The 16,680-nt window shown below is 45.9% G+C and overlaps 2 protein-coding genes across 3 annotated transcripts in view; one reads left to right on the plus strand and one right to left on the minus strand.

The window, feature by feature from the left end:
• NWD1 (NACHT and WD repeat domain containing 1) overlaps window positions 1-16,680 on the plus strand; it is a 138,982-nt gene that overhangs the window by 41,184 nt on the left and 81,118 nt on the right. For both annotated transcript variants that reach the window (XM_077475508.1, XM_077475507.1), the window contains exons 4-5: window positions 216-332; window positions 9,863-10,217. In XM_077475508.1, the coding sequence (XP_077331634.1) occupies window positions 216-332; window positions 9,863-10,217 (472 nt within the window). The remainder of the gene's footprint in view (window positions 1-215; window positions 333-9,862; window positions 10,218-16,680) is intronic.
• On the minus strand, window positions 11,901-15,107 carry LOC143974294 (uncharacterized). Its single transcript, XM_077475509.1, has 2 exons — window positions 14,287-15,107; window positions 11,901-13,211 (listed from the first exon to the last, which is right to left on the minus strand). The coding sequence occupies exons 1-2, from the start codon at window positions 15,074-15,076 to the stop codon at window positions 12,613-12,615; spliced, it is 1,389 nt and encodes a 462-aa protein (XP_077331635.1). The 5' UTR covers window positions 15,077-15,107; the 3' UTR covers window positions 11,901-12,612.

Below are 16,680 nucleotides of genomic sequence, written 5' to 3' on the forward strand. Positions count from 1 at the left end.
ATGAAGGGACTTCACTCTTGCTGTTGAATTTTTAACCTAATGTAAACCTCAGACATGAAATATGAACAGGCTTCGCCTGTAGGAAATAAGTACTTAATTTACCTTTTTTTTTTATGCCATTACTAAAGGAATACTGAATGATAGGAACCCATTTGGGCATTGCACACTTTCCTGGTGTATGTGTTGTGTAATTCTTATGATCTGCTATCTTACAGGTTGTGGACATGCGTTGGGGAGTACGAGATTATGCATCAGTGGATCACATGACTACAGATCTTTGTCTAAAGGAAATTAAAGTTTGTCAGAAAACCTCTATGGGACCATATTTTATTGTGAGTTTATTATCTTTTAGGATTTTTGATTCTGCACCTCTGCCTCCATGCCTATACCTCTTTCCCATGGTGGAAGGAAAGAACATTGTATAATCTATGGCCTGCCTTAGGCACATATTAAAATAATGTAATATGAAAAATAAATTAACCTGTAAAACATATACCAAAAAAAGAAGAAGAAAACTTTGAAAACTAAATAAATGTACTCTGTTTTACAATTAATGTAACTCATCTATCTTTGTCAATAGATAGTAGTGCTATAATTGTACAGCTGCATGATTAATCATTAAAAAATTGAGATCTCGATTCAATCCCCTCACAATCTTAAATCTGCATTTCCACAATTCTATGTAACAAGTGCAGAGTCGTTCTCTGCTCAGAGCTGTCATAAAATTTTTTTTTAAAAAGCGGATAAACATTATCGACATTCCTTAGAGATAAAGAGAAACATTGTAACAGTTAGTTATTTGAGATCAAAGGGAAGAACTTCCGTCTGCAAATTAGGTCAGTTTAACCACTTAAAGACTAAGCCTTTTTATGGCACTTGTTGCTAACAAGTTGAAATCATTATTTTCTGCTAGAAAATTACTTAGGACCCCCAAACATTATATATATATATATATATATATATATATATATATATATATATATATATTTTTAGCAGAGACCCTAGAGAACAAATGGTGGTTGTTGCAATATTTTACGTCACACTGTATTTGTGCAGCCTTCTTTCAAACACATTTTTTTTTGTAAAGATTACACTTCAATGAATTTAAGAAATAAAATGAAACAGTAAAGTTAGCCCAACTTTTTTGTATAATGTGAAAGATGATGTTACAACACGACAATCGTGAGAGAATCGGGATCTTTATTCTAAGAAAAAAAAATTGTGATTCTCATTTTAGCCAAAGTCGTGCAGCTCTATATAATTGTAACATTTTTTGTGTTCATGTGGCAAACAATTAGCAGTAGGCAGACACCTGTACCATAAAGAAGAAAGTGAATGACCCTTTGAGGGTTTAGACTGATCCAGACGGCTGAGTAAAACCAAGGAGTTACCTGTTGTTTGCCTTCAAATAGAATAGAAAACACACCTCCCCTGAGTATATTTAACTTCTAATACAATCCTAAAGGAACCTCCCTAGGCAGACCACTTCATACTCATTATATAAATAACACAGGTGTGCATGTGTGCCGTAGTCTTTATGGAAAACATACCCAAGTTTCATATCATTTAGATTTATGCATCAGCTGAATCATTACTTACACACAGCACATAACAAATTTTTAGGTAGCATATTAGTGGGAATATACCACCGTCTGTGTTTAGCTATGAAGGGACCTTGCCTTAAAGCGGAACTATACTCACTCTGGATCCAGCAATGAAGCACCCCTGAGCACCCCGCTGGCTGCTGACATCTTCGAGTGGCCAGCTTCTAGGCCTCCTCCATTCGCATTAATTGCTAGACATGTGCATTCGTTTTCGTCCGAATTTCAGGTATTTTCGTTTTCATTTTGACAAACGATAACGAAAGCACAGAATCCGAAAAACGAAAGATCCGACATAAATAAATGCTTTATTTTCGTTTTCGTTGTTACAATAGTTCGATATAGAATAGGAGATTCAACGTGACGCTGACAATAACAATCTGTGTCTATAGAACCTGTGGTCGAATGTGCCTAACCTTACCTCTATTAGTCCAAGGTTATATAGAGAAAATATTCGACAGAGAAAAAAGATGTGACAGAGAGAAAAGATTCTGCAAGTTACTGTCCTAAAAAGTGTTTGGGGACCCGGGTCCTGCCCCAGGGGACATGTATCAATGCAAAAAAAAAGTTTTAAAAACGTCAGTTTTTTCAGGAGCAGTGATTTTAATAATGATTAAAGTGAAACAATAAAAGTGTAATATTCCTTTAAATTTCCTACCTGGGGGGTGTCTATAGTATGCCTGTGAAGGAGCGCATGTTTCCTGTGCTTAGAACTGTCCCTGCACAAAGTCTCATTTATGCACTAACAAAAGTCCTTTAAAATCACTCGCAGCTATTATGAATTGTCGGCTCCGTAATACAGAGAACACTCATTGAAAGTCATTGATAAAATAAATAAATAAATAAATAAAAAAGCGTGGGGGTCCCCCAAATTCAATTACCAGGCCCTTTAGGTCTGGTATGGATATTAAGGGAAACCCTGCATCAAATAAAAAAAAAATTTGACATGGGGTTCCCCCTAAATATCCATACCAGACCCTTCAGGTCTGGTATGGATATTAAGGGGAACCCCGCGTCAAATTAAAAAAGGCCGCAGGAAAAGAGGGGGGACAAGAGAGTGGCCCCCCTCCCTCCTGAACCGTACCAGGCCACATGCCCTCAACATTGGGAGGATGCTTTGGGGGTCTGTGATCCCTCAAAGCACCTTGTCCCCATGTTGATGAGGACAAGGGCCTCATCCCCACGACCCGGGCCGGTGGTTGTGGGGTTCTGCAGGCGGGGGGCTTATCAGAATCTGGAAGCCCCCTTTAACAAGGGGACCCCCAGATCCCACCCCCTCCCCCCCGTTTGAAATGGTAAGGGGGTAAAAAAGTACCCCTACCATTTCACAAAGAAAGTTTAAAAAATAGCTACATAAGACAAACACACTTTTGAAAAATTCCTTTATTAAAAATAAAAAAATAAAAGATTCCAGCGGTGGTAATCCACTCTTGCTATCCAGCAACAGATGATCATCTCTCCGGGGTCCAGCGATGGCTGATCTGATCCAGCCCAGCGAATCCATCCATCTTCTGTCTCCACAGAGGAGACACTGCGGGAATCCCGACGGCCTGATGTTTGTTATATGCGGAGGGTTTCCCCAGTGACGTATGGGTGACCCCGCCCCCCTCTGATGTAACACAGGCAGGTTTCCATTACATCAGAGGAGGGCGGGGTCACCCATACGTCACTGGGGAAACCCGGGTTTCCCCTTGCGTCAGAGGGGGGCGGAGTCAGGTGATGGGTGGCTCCGCCCTCCGCATATAACAAACGTTAGGCCGCCGGGATCCCCGCAATGTCTCCTCTGTGGAGACAGAAGATGGATGGATTCGCTGCGTTGGATCAGATCAGCCATCGCTGGACCCTGGAGAGATGATCATCCCTCGCTGGATAGCAAGAGTGGATTACTACCGCTGGAATCTTGTTTTTATTTATTTTTTATTTTTAATAAAGGAATTTTTCAAAAGTGTGTTTGTCTTATTTAACCATTTTTTACACTTTCTTTGTGAAATGGGGGTCCCCTCGTCCCCCCCTCTTTTCCTGCTCTAGGTTGCGTGCTCGGATAAAGGGTCTGGTATGGATTTTTAGGGGGACCCCCACGTCAATTTTTTTTTTATTTGATGCGGGGTTCCCGTTAATATCCATACCAGACCTGAAGGGTCTGGTATGGATATTTAGGGGGAACCCCATGTCAATTTTTTTTTAAATTTGACACAGGGTTCCCCTTAATATCCATACCAGACCTGAAGGTCCTGGTAATTGAATCTGGGGGACCCCCATGCTTTTTATTTATTTATTGTTTTTATCAATGACTTTCAATGAGTGTTCTCTGTATTACGGAGCCGACAATTCATAATAGCTGCGAGTGATTTTAAAGGACTTTTTTTCCTGCATAAATGAGACTTTGTGCAGGGACAGTTCTAAGCATGGGAAACATGCGCCCCTTCACAGGCATACTATAGACACCCCCAGGTACGAAATTTAAAGGAATATTACACTTTTATTGTTTCACTTTAATCATTATTAAAATCACTGCTCCCGAAAAAACGGCAGGGGACGAAAACGAAATTACAAAACGAAATATTTTACTCTGCACATGTCTATTAATTGCCCAGGAACTTTAACTTACTACCTCAGGAACAGTAATATTAATGCATTGCAAAGCATGTCTTGTCTGCATTAAAAATTAAAATTTTTTACCTGCAAAAACACATGCATTTATATTTTTAAGGCAAACTTAGCCTTTAACCACTTGCCGACCACGCTATAGCCGAATGACGGCTACAGCGCGGTCCTCTAGTTCTGGGGGTGCATATATTTACATCCTCCCAGAACCATGCTACCTGCAAGCCCAGTGTGGTGTGCACCCTACGGACACAGCTGATTACAGATTGGGGTAAAGAGACAATTACAGTGGCTCTTTGCCACATGATCAGCTGTGTCCAATCACAGCTGATCACAATGTAAACACATTTGCCAGTTATCAGTATTCCTTTCCTCACGCTGTCAGTGTGAGGAGAGGAGAGAGCCAGTAATGGGCAAGTGTGAAAGAGGACACCTACACTGATAATTATGGCACTGATCATCGGTGTCCTGATGATCAGTACAGCCCCAACAGTGCACATCGGTGCTGCCTATAAGTGCCACCTATCAGTGCTGCCAATCAGTGCTGCCTATCAGTGCCGCCTAACTGTGCCCTTCAGTGCTGCCTATCAGTGCCCTTCAGTGCCACCTGTCAGTGTCCATTGGTGCCACCTATCAGTGCCCGCTGCTGGATATCAGTGCAGCCTCCTCAGTGCCCACCATAGCCACTTTATCAGTGCCCATCGGTGCAGCCTATTGTTGCCCATCAGTGCCCGTCTGTGCAGCCTATCACTGCTCTTCAGTGCTAACTATTAGTGCCTATCATTGCAGCCTCATCAGCGCACATCAATGAAGGAGAAACATTTGCATTCTCATAGCATTAAAAAAAAAATTCTGCTAACATTTTCCTTGCTCCAAAATGAAAGTTTTCCACTGTTATGCAGACGGGGGTATGGGAGTTAAAAAACTATCACTAAAATGGTTAAATTTATTTAACCACTTGAGCTCCAGCTGGAGTTGTTGCTGAAGTTTGAGCAATTATACCGGGATGATGCCTTCAGCTGTACTGTTTTTTAGAGCCGGTGGTCAGCTCTCTTGTAAAAACAATCCTAGAGGCTAACTAGTCACTTGATTGCTTTTAAAAGCAGTGGGAGGGGATGTAAACAACTGTACTGGGACACCGTCCCATCGGCTTTGTTGTCTATATGATATAGTAACTAGGAAGTGATGATGTCCCATCACTTCCGAATTGGCCAGATGTAAATAGGGGGATTTTTAAAAATCAAAATCATTTGATCTCACCAATCTTGGTGTAATCAAATGCTTGTAAGTGCAGAGGAAGAATTTGGGTCTTATAGACCCTGCATCTCTCCATAAAGAGTACCTGTCACATGCCTATTGCTGTCACAAGGGATGTTCACATTCCTTGTGACAGCAATAAAAGTGATACTTTTTTTTTTAAGTGACGGTGTAAAAATAATGAAAAAAAAAAATGTTTAGGTGCCATATTCCCCTGTGCTTGCACGCAAAAGTGAACACATGCAACGTTCCCACACACACACACAAACTGCGATCTTCTCACACATGTGAGGTATCCCTGCAAACTCAGATCATGGGCAGTAATTCTAGCACCAGACCTCCTGTGTAAATCTAAAGTGGTAACCTGTAAAGGCTTTTAAAGTGTTGCCTATAGATAGCTAAATTTACACTGTTTGTTGTGGTGGCACAGGCGTGCACAATTTGTGAGTGCGAAAAGTTTGGTATATATTTACTTGGTGTACCATCTTCTTTTATATTTTACCAAAAATTGGGTTATGTATTATGTTTTTTTGCATTAAAATTAAAAAAAAAGTGTATTTTAAAAAAAAAAATGCGTTTTTAAAACTGCTGCGCAAATACTGTGTGAAATAAAAAATTGCAAAACCCATCAATTTATTCTCTAGGGCCTCTGCTTTAAAAAAAGTATATAATGTTTGGGGGTTCGAAGATTTTTTCCAGCAGAAAAATACTGTTTGTTACAAAAACTGCCAGGAAAGACTTGTTCTTCAAGGGGTTAAAGTGATTGTAAACCCTTACAAACCACTTTGACCTAGATTAAGGCTTACCTGTAGGTCCAAGAAATATCTCCTAAACCTACACGGTTTAGCAGATATTTGCCGAAAGACAGGCACCGCTGTCTACAGCGCATGCGCTGTAGACAGCGGTGCGCAGGCGCACTGAGTGTGCCACTGTCAACTGTGATATGCCGCGAGTGGCGGCTCCTGTGCACATGCGCGGGAGTGACGCCATCGCGGCTTCGCTGAATGACATCGGCGGAGCAGCGAGACCCACCGAGAAGATGGATGCTCCGGACTTCAGGGGACAGCGGTGACTTCGCTGGCTCCTGTGTCAGGTAAGTGACACATAATGGACTACTATGTGATGCATAGTAGTCCATTATGCAGGGAATCAAAGAGGAAGTAAACTCATCAGGGTTTACTTCCTCTTTAATTCCACAGGGGACCAAGTGCAAATAGCACTTGTTCACATTCTAACTAGTAATCCCTTTTTGCCCCCAAAACACAACACTTTATGCTGGCTGTAGCTCCACCACCCTTTGAAGTGCAAATTATGGAATTATGGGTGTTTGTGTGGGGAAGGTACAGCCAACACAGAGCCCTACCCCTTCTCAAAGCAAAGTGATCTGTCTCTATGAATGAACAAGCAGTGTTGATAGTAAAAGTAATACTAATAGTAACAAAACAAAAAAAAACACTCAGAGCTATGGCTCTGTATACTGTATCTGCCCGAGCCCTGTATGAAGTAAAAGTAGCTAGATATATTACATAGAGCTACATCTCTAAATGATCTTCTACTACTATAAATGAAAAGACAGCACTGATCGTTCATTCGTAATAATGACAGATCACGTAGATCATATGCACTTTGTTCCCTGGGGAGTTAAGTAACAATAAAATATTTTTAATGATAGTTCTTTATTTTTTACCATAATTGACCCTGTCTGTTCTGTAGATTTCATTATCAGTTGCATTTGACCACTATCTATCCTAACACAGGCTTAAAGATTTTTAACTGTATTGTATGTTAATGAGGGGAAATTCAGTGTGTTTTTCTTTGTCAGTGGGGCAGATTGAATTTTCTCCCATTTCAAATTGTTTAGAGTATCCAGCAGTCTGCTTGCTCCAAATAAACACCTAGAAGGGTAAAAATATATATTTTTTAAAATATTTGTAGGCATGGTGTGTGAATGGGAACATATAACACACATATAGTGGGGTTTTCTCAAATTTGATTGCAAAAGTGAAAATAGACATTAAGCGGGAGTGTCCTTGGCTTAAATTTAGTGTTTTGTGTTTGTAGCTAGGCTTTAGCTGAGCTTTTTTTTATGTAGGTTCATTATGTTTCTACTACTGTTGAGTAATCTCAATAACCCTATCATACTGGGTTATGAATATTTATTCTGCCTCTCCCAATCACTGAGAAGTTTATTTCAGTGATGTGGGCTGGGGATTAGGATACATATTTGGAGAGACCTTCTAGAAGGGTTATTCTCAGGCTCTGCTTGGTGGGGATGTGAGTGTAGCAGAGTCTGGTTCAATGTGTCTGCAAAGAGGTCCAGTCTTTTCCTCCTAGGCCTTTTGCTTGGAGGAAGAAGCTAGTACCAAGAAAGGGTGTTTTTTCTCCTATCTTCCCATCTGGACTTACTGTAGAGTGTCCTAAACTAACCTGTGACAGAGGTCTAAAGAGCCCACCTGGGATTTTTAGTTTACTGAGATGTCTGCTGTGCAGAGGCATTTTTTCTGCTGTTTTGGGGCTATCCTGTACCCTTAACATTCACTCCCAAAGACAATGGCGCAAATAAAATTGCAAAAGAAGATTAAAGGTATTGGAGTCTGTCTGTCCATCTGAGGTTGGTAAGTGTCTTGGTGTAGCTACAGGATGGGTCACCGTTAGGAAGGCTAGGAGGGCCCATTAAATATCTAGCTGCTTCTGAGGGAATCATTGCTATAGTTACAATCTAGAGGAAAGAATCTTCAGCCCTATATAGATTTATTGTTTATGATCTCACAAAAATGCACTGGTATGTATGAAAAATTATTAAGTGCAGAGCAAAGAAACATTCACCCAAGGCGATGTCACAGGTCAAGAGCTTTAAAACGCTATGACTGTCTTATGATTGTCTTCTCTAAAATTCCTTCCTTTAGTCTATACATGAATGGTCTTGCCTGTCTACACACTCTGACAACAAAAATCTATTTTGAGGAAGACTTGTTCATTCACAAAAAGATTACATGCAGCAACCACTCCCATGAACGTTTGATAGAACAGAAATAGTTGCCATAAAAGCAACTACAAGGCTTATGTAAACCAATATGTAACCTTTTCATTTGTACAGGTGTATAAAAAAAACTTTAGCACAGTTATTTATTGAATTATCCACTGGATGATATAAAGCATATCTTAAAAAATGCATCTTTTTAAATATGTATACTGTGTCAGTTAATAGGGCACAAAATATAGCCCTAATAAACGTAGAAACACATTGGCATTATTATATATTTACAAAAGTTTGACCATTCTAGAGCAATACGTTTGGGTGATGAGAGGCAGGCAAAAGGGGGTTTGCAGAAACAGTGTTAAGAGTAGAAAGGAGGATCAAGTTTAGGGGCATTGGGTGTAAGGGGGTATAAAAGTAGAGGTGAAACATGGAATGGGTGCGTGAGTGTGTATGTGTTGGTGTTGGGGGGGGGGGTATGGGGAGGAGGGGTGTCTAGGTGCAGTGTTGAGGGGTGTGCAGGGTACAGGTGATGTGCTGATGGGGGTGTACAGGACAGAAGACGTATGGGGGGGGGTGTTTTGGGCAGGGTTATACCACGTACACACAACCAGACTTTTCAACAGCAAAGGCCTGATAGAGCGAATCTGTCGGACAATTCGATCGTGTGTGGGCTCCATCGGACCTTTCCTGTCCAAAAATCTGACGGACTTTAGAAATAGAACATGTTTCAAATTTTTTCGCTGGAACTCCACTGGATCCAGTTCCTATTGAGAAATCCGCTCGTGTGTATGCTAGTCCGATGGATGAAAACCGACGCTAGGGCAGCCATTGGCTACTGGCTATGAACTTCCTTATTCTAGTCCGGTCATATGCCATCACATTCGAATCTGTCGGACTTTGGTGTGATTGTGTGTGGCCAAGTCCGTTCATTTGGAAAGTCTGTCGGAACTTTGGCGAAAGTCTGTCAGGAAGACCGTCGGACCTAGTCCATCGAAAAGTCTGCTCGTGTGTACGTGGCTTCAGAGTTTTTGAAGAGGAGGGCTGTATAAGTGCATTGTTGAAAACAGGGAAGTAAGCATGTAGGCATGGAAGGGGTAGTGTGCATATTTTCACTCAGTACCATCCACAGGTGGTGTGATAGTGGGTGAGAAGGGGGGGGGGGGGTGCAGGCACTGAGGATGTTGAGAGAAGAGAAAGTGTAGGCACAGTGGATGCTAAGACAAGGGAAGCTGCAGGTCTTAAGGGAACTGGAAGAAGTGGGGCTGCATAGATAGTGGGTGCTGATTATGAACTTGTACACATAGTTACAGTCCCAGCGCTGCACACAGAAGAAAGTCTAGTCATGTGTTATTTCTTTATTAATGTTTTTGAATATCAATTGATCCATATTATATATTTGTCTAAATCTTCATGTCCACAGGGTTTGGTTGGTAATCGTTATGGTTATAGACCCATGCCTCGAGTTATTGGTGAGGAAGAATTTAATATTTTGCATAAAAAGGTACTCAAGGATGAAGCTCAGGCTCAGTTGCTGACCCACTGGTATTGGAAAGACATCAATTCTGTTCCTCCTATTTATATTTTTCAACCAATAACAGTTCACTTTCCTCATTTTTCTGACACAAATCCATCCCATGCAGAGCTTCAGGCAAAAGAAATCAAGGAGTGGAGAGAAACTGAAAAACGACTATCTGAGGCAATACGATCAGCAGCAGAAGATGCTCAGAAAGAAGGACTGATTACATTAGAGCAAAAACACAAGTATTTCAGATCAGGTTTGTAATTATAAAAGTCTAGCGGGTTTTGGGATGGCTTCTGTTACTTTGGGTTAAAGGGTATCTTTTTTGTTGTGCATCGAGTTTAAAGGGCAGGGTCCTTATGCCACGTACACATGACCGGACTCAAAGGTCTAGGTCTGACGGTCTCTCCGACTGACTTTCGACGGATTTCCGACAGACTTTCCGAATGAACGGACTTGGCCCCACACAATCAAACCAAAGTCCGATGGATTTGAACGTGATGATGTACGACCGGACTAGAATAAGGAAGTTCATAGCCAGTAGCCAATAGCTGCCCTAGTGTCGGTTTTTGTCCGTCGGACTAGCATACACACGAACGGATTTCTCGGTCCGGCGGAGTTCCAGTGGGAAAATGTAAAACATGTTCTATTTCTAAAGTCCGCCAGATTTTTGGCAAGCAAAGGTCCGATGGAGCCCACACACGATCGAATTGTCCGACGGACTCATTCCGTCGGACCTTTGCTGTCAAAAAGTCTGGTCGTGTGTATGTAGCATTAGTCGTATTTTCATTGCTGAGTCCCTCTTGAAAATATTTTGCTCGCTTCCTGTTCTGGTGTCACAGATTAATTTACTGTGAACTGCATTTTTGTTTCTCCTATCTGAAGTGCATTCTTTTTATATTCTTTGAAGAATCTACTAGGGGCTATTGAGAGTGTCACTGGTAACCTGGAGGATTATCCAAGAGAATATATTGAAAACACACTGCAGGTTGGTGAAACTTGAAGTTCAGCTAACAGATATCATGTTAGGAAAGATGTTAGGATGTTAGGAAAATGTCCCCATTGGTAAAAGAGACAACAGTAAAAAAAAAGTTAACAAAGGACCTAACTCTTCCACACCTTATCTTAAACAAAAAGTATGACCAACACTAACCTTCAAATGCACAGTGCAAAACCTGCTCCCCCAACTTGGGCTCCACTTAGCAGTTCTATTTAATACCTACACCCTATTTAGATATTACTGCTCCTATAAAGAATACTTGGCCCAGTATATCGTTGAGCTGAAATGTTAATATTCTTGTTATGCACACTACCCCTAGAGGGGCACTTGACCTGCGTAGCCCAACAGTCCCCCTCTCAATAATGTCCCATACCAGCCCTTATATATCTATAATAATGAGACCACACCTTTTCTTTGGAGTAAAATGGCCACAACAGCCTTTTATTAAACATAACCAAAATATTTTACTCCCTCCAAAATATGTATATAAATATATAAATATATAAATATATATCTACAACTGTAAACCAAAACCTTGAACAACTTTTATCAACTCCAGTCTGGTGATCTCTGACGGTGACCCACTTTAATTCCAAAAACACCAACCTCACTGCTTTACCTTTTTACCATACCAGGCCTCACGCTGTGACCGCTCAGAGACAAACAATTCCTGCAGTGAAAAACCTCCCAGTATTCCGTCCACCGTTCGGGAATACAACTGAGGGGCCCATAATACCAATGAGCCCCCCCCACCCTTTTATATCACCTCTGTTTTACCGCCACCGTCAAAGACCACCAGAAATCTCACGCAGCAGCCCCCCAAAGGGCCGACTTCACTGTTGTGACGAACAGCCCACTGCACCTGAAAGACAGAAAACAAACACAACGAAAACACCAGCAATCAAACCAACAACTCATACCCAAACATGCTATCCAGTAGGGAGGGAGGGTGGGAAAACTGCCTCCTCTGATGTCTTCCCCTCGAGACTGGTCCCGTTCCGGCTCCGCCCCCCTTTTATATGGCTCCTCCCCCTTGCGTGTTTCTCTTCCTCCACCTATCCTCTGTCTTGGTGTCTCTAGGCACCCGGTCATGCCCGCCCCTCCATTACCCCTCCCCTTCAGTACGTGTCATTCCGGGGCTCCCTTGACCTGCGTAGCCCAACAGTCCCCCTCTCAATAATGTCCCATACCAGCCCTTATATATCTATAATAATGAGACCACACCTTTTCTTTGGAGTAAAATGGCCACAACAGCCTTTTATTAAACATAACCAAAATATTTTACTCCCTCCAAAATATGTATATAAATATATAAATATATAAATATATATCTACAACTGTAAACCAAAACCTTGAACAACTTTTATCAACTCCAGTCTGGTGATCTCTGACGGTGACCCACTTTAATTCCAAAAACACCAACCTCACTGCTTTACCTTTTTACCATACCAGGCCTCACGCTGTGACCGCTCAGAGACAAACAATTCCTGCAGTGAAAAACCTCCCAGTATTCCGTCCACCGTTCGGGAATACAACTGAGGGGCCCATAATACCAATGAGCCCCCCCCACCCTTTTATATCACCTCTGTTTTACCGCCACCGTCAAAGACCACCAGAAATCTCACGCCACAGCCTGAAAAGGGTGACCACCTTACCCTTGAGGGCAACCCCACACCCTCAAAGCTTGTTGGATCCCCCCCTGTAAACCCAAAGACCACAGGTCAATCCCGACATCCGTGAGATGAACCCCATCCCCCCTTAGGTACAGACCCACATTGGACTCCAGTTCCCTGTGCCTGATCACCAGCCCTCCATTCTGAATCACGAATCTCCCCACCACCTTATTCACCCGGATCCTCGTCTTCTGAATGCTGGCCACTGACCTTGCCCATCTCCACTGCGTCCGGGCGACAATATCCGACCACAGCAGGATCGTACTGGGAAACCTAGCACGCAGCTTCAGAAAATCCGCCTTAATGTCATTCAGTAAATCCCGGACTTTCCGGGCTCCCAGGTCATTCCCCCCAGCATGCAGAACCAACACATCCGGGGGCCCATGCAGCCACACGAACCTTTCAACCACACTCACCACCCTCTCCCACCGCATTCCTGGTATCCCCAACCATCGCAATTCCGCTTCTGCCCTGGAAATCCCCAGTTGCCTCCCCGCAGGTCTCATGTCTCCTCTCCTGGCCCCCCAACACACGTAGGAGTGGCCCACGATCCAAACGAGGCGCGGTGAACCTCCATCTGAAACGAGAAACCAAAACCTGCTGATCCCCGAAAAACAATAACCCCACAGCAAAACCACTAACCACTGCCCTTACCACCCCACGGAGATCCCAACCCTACCCCCGTGGAAAAAATTCCATCAGTCCCAGGAACGGTTCCTGTATCGCATTCCGTATTACCAACCAACCAGGAATACAACTAAGGGCCATCCCACTCCCTGGACCGCCCAACCGCTAACTGAGGTCGAACGTATGACCTAAACCTACGCGACTCCCAACGACCAATCCTTCGTACCGCCGCCTCATCCAACCCGCACCGGGCCGCCTCTGTGGCCGCCCCGATGCGGAAGGAGTGTGAAGCATATTCCGACTCCTCCCAACCATTAAGCGCCAAACTTCGCCGGAAAACCGCCACGAACTGGAATCTGGACAGGAAAGACCCGTCCGCGTGGACAAGGAATGGACCCGGACTCCCCGGCCTAACCGCTCGGTAACTCCGAACCGCTTCTACCGGGCAAACCTGTGACCCTGCCAAACTGAATAAGCAAATGTTCACACCCCTACCCCGTTGGTCCGTCTTCGAACGCCTAAGAGTTATCTCCACCACTGATCCTGCCACCCGAACATCATGATCCCCCAGCCCCCCAGGAACTTTCCGGGACGGGCTGACCAACTCCCCAATCCGAAAAGCCCCGTAAAAAGCCAATGAAAAGGCCGCCGTGAACAACCGCACCTCGAACGGAGACGTGCAAACCGAAACCAATGTACCACAAATGGCCACCAAGACCCCAAACGTCACCGGACGTCTCGTGTCCCCCCTCTTCGACTGCTTCCGAAAACCCTTCAGCATCTGACGTATCCAAAAACCCTTCGACCAATCCTCCGACCCCAACAACTTAAAAAGGAATGACAAGCCCGCCAGTTTCCGATCGATCACTGCCGCCGAGCGCCCACTCTCCACGTTCCGGACCACAAAATAAAGTGCCAGCAAGCGCCCATCCCCGGCTCCCCCAGTTCCGTCCACCTCTCGCACCAACTCCTGCCATTCCCGCCATACCTTCACGTATGCCGTCCAGGTAGCCCCACTTACAGACCTGCGTATCCAGCCCGCGGCGACTCCAAGGGCAGCGCCCAAATCCACCCCGGGCACGGAATCCCGACTGCCTCCGCGCCAGGTGCCAGTTCCCGGAACTTGTCCCACTGGAAACGAGACAGGGAGTCAGCTAAGGCATTCTCCACCCCAGGTATATGCACAGCATACAAAAACACATTCAAACGCAGGCACCTAAGGACCAATTGGCGCAACAGTCTGATAACAGGAGGGGAGGAGGCAGACATGCGATTCACCACCTGCACCACCCCCATGTTGTCACAGTTGATGCGCAGCTTCAAATTCCTGCAACTCTCCCCCCACAGCTCCAGAGCCAACACAATCGGAAAGAGTTCCAGCAACACCAGGTTACCCAGGAAACCCGCTTCCTTCCACGAGCGCGGCCAAGGTTCCGCACTCCACCTGCCCTGGAAAAACGCACCATAGCCCGTAGACCCTGCTGCGTCGGTGACCAATGCGACATCGAAGTTGCTCACCGGCCCCGACATCCACACCGCCCTGCCGTTATAGGAGGACAAGAAATCATGCCACACCCCCAAGTCGTCCCGGTGCTCCTCCGTCAACCGAATGAAGTGCGTGGGCGCCCGCACCCCCGCCGTCGCCGCCGACAGCCGCCGGCAGAACACCCGGCCCATCGGGATGATGCGGCACGCAAAGTTCAGTTTGCCCAGCAAGGACTGCAAGGTCGTCAGCTGAACCTTCCGACGGCCCTGAATCTCCCGAATCGCCCGCTGCAAATCCGCCAACTTGTCATCCGGCAACCTGCACTCCATAGCCGCCGAATCTATCACTATACCCAAGAAACTCAACATCCCCACTGGGCCCTCCGTCTTTTCGGCCGCCAATGGCACCCCAAAAAACGCCTGCGATGTGCTGCAACGTGGACAAGAGAATCGCACACACAGCGGAGGCCTGGGGGCCGATGCAGAGAAAATCGTCCAAGTAGTGAATGATTGACTCAATGCCGGAAACATCCCGCACCACCCACTCCAGGAACGAACTAAACTGCTCGAACACGGAGCAAGAAACGGAGCAGCCCATAGGCAAACACTTGTCCACGTAGAACTGCTCCCGCCAGTGACAACCCAACCACCGAAAACTGTCCGGGTGCACCGGCAGCAACCGGAAAGCCGACTCAATGTCCGCCTTGGCCATGAGCGCTCCCCGGCCGTAGCGCCGCACCCACCGAACAGCCGCGTCAAATGACGTATACGACACCGCACAGACGTCCGGGTCAATGAAATCATTGACCGAACCCCCCTTTGGAAACGACAAGTGGTGTATGAGCCGAAACTTGCCCGGCTCCTTCTTGGGGACAACCCCCAAGGGGGACACCACCAGCGAGTCCCACGGCTTAACCGTAAACGGCCCCCCCATCCGACCCAGCGCCACTTCCTTCCCCAACTTTTCGTCCACCACCGTAGGGTGCTGCAAGGCCGACCTGAGGTTTCGCGCCACCGGCGGCACCACCTTCAAGTCACAGGGAATCCGGAAACCCTCCCGGAACCCCTCGGCCAGCAGCCGCGCAGCCACCTTGTCCGGGTACCTACTTAGGAAAGGAAGCATCCTTTCCACCCTCACCGGCGTCTTCCCTCTTGTTAGCAGCGTCGCCGGGACGCTTTCCCCTTTTAAAGCAGCGAGACAGGGCGTGAGCCCCCCCGCAGCCGGAACACTCGTGCTTGAACCGGCACGCACTTCCAAACTTGCAGGCACCCTCGTTAAAAGACCAGCACACCCCCCACTTCTTTCCGGCCGACAGTCCTGAGGAGGGTGTACCCCCGGCCCCCCCCTGAAAAAACTGAGGCGGGGCCCGGGCGGAGGACATCAGCCTCATCCAGAGGCTGATGTCCTTGTGATCCCACCGCAACTCCTGACGCACCGCCTTCCGCTGCCGGAACTGTTCGTCGTACCGGAGCCATGCCACCCCCCCGTACACCCGGTGTGCCTCCCCAATGGCGTCCATATAGCAAAACAACGCCGAGCAGTGCTCGGGGTTCTTTTCGCCGATGACGCTCGCCAAAATCGCGAACGCCTGCAACCAATTCGCAAACGTACGCGGTATCAGCCTATAACGCCTCTTTTCCTCATCGTCTTTTTTCGTGTCATTGGGCTTGACCCGATCCAAATTGAATTTTTCCAGTGGGAGCAGCGAGAATATCTCCACATACTCACCTTTTGCAATTTTTTCCCGCACCTCCGGCTTCAGGTGCGCCCCGAGCGGTCCCTCGAAGCAGACGTACACCTCACAACGCGCCGCATCCCCAATCCGAACCACATCAGTACGGCTGGGTGTCGCGGCCGCCTCCTCCCCACCGGACCCCCCGCCCACCACCGGCACCGCCGTTGCGGACGCCGCGGGTTCCCCACCCGCAGCCGG

This window comes from Lithobates pipiens, unplaced genomic scaffold (assembly GCF_037356315.1).
Source record: "Lithobates pipiens isolate NorthernLeopardFrog02 unplaced genomic scaffold, aLitPip1_a1.2 Scaffold_13, whole genome shotgun sequence".
Taxonomy (NCBI): domain Eukaryota; kingdom Metazoa; phylum Chordata; class Amphibia; order Anura; family Ranidae; genus Lithobates; species Lithobates pipiens.

Bases quoted from the DNA above. Each gene is read 5' to 3' on its own strand.
- LOC143974294 (XM_077475509.1), bottom strand. From the start codon at position 15,076: ATGGAGTGCAGGTTGCCGGATGACAAGTTGGCGGATTTGCAGCGGGCG. The intron at 13,212-14,286 runs GTCTGTAAGTGG...TTCTCGTTTCAG, and splicing joins GCCGCGGGCTGGATACGCAG to ATGGAGGTTCACCGCGCCTC.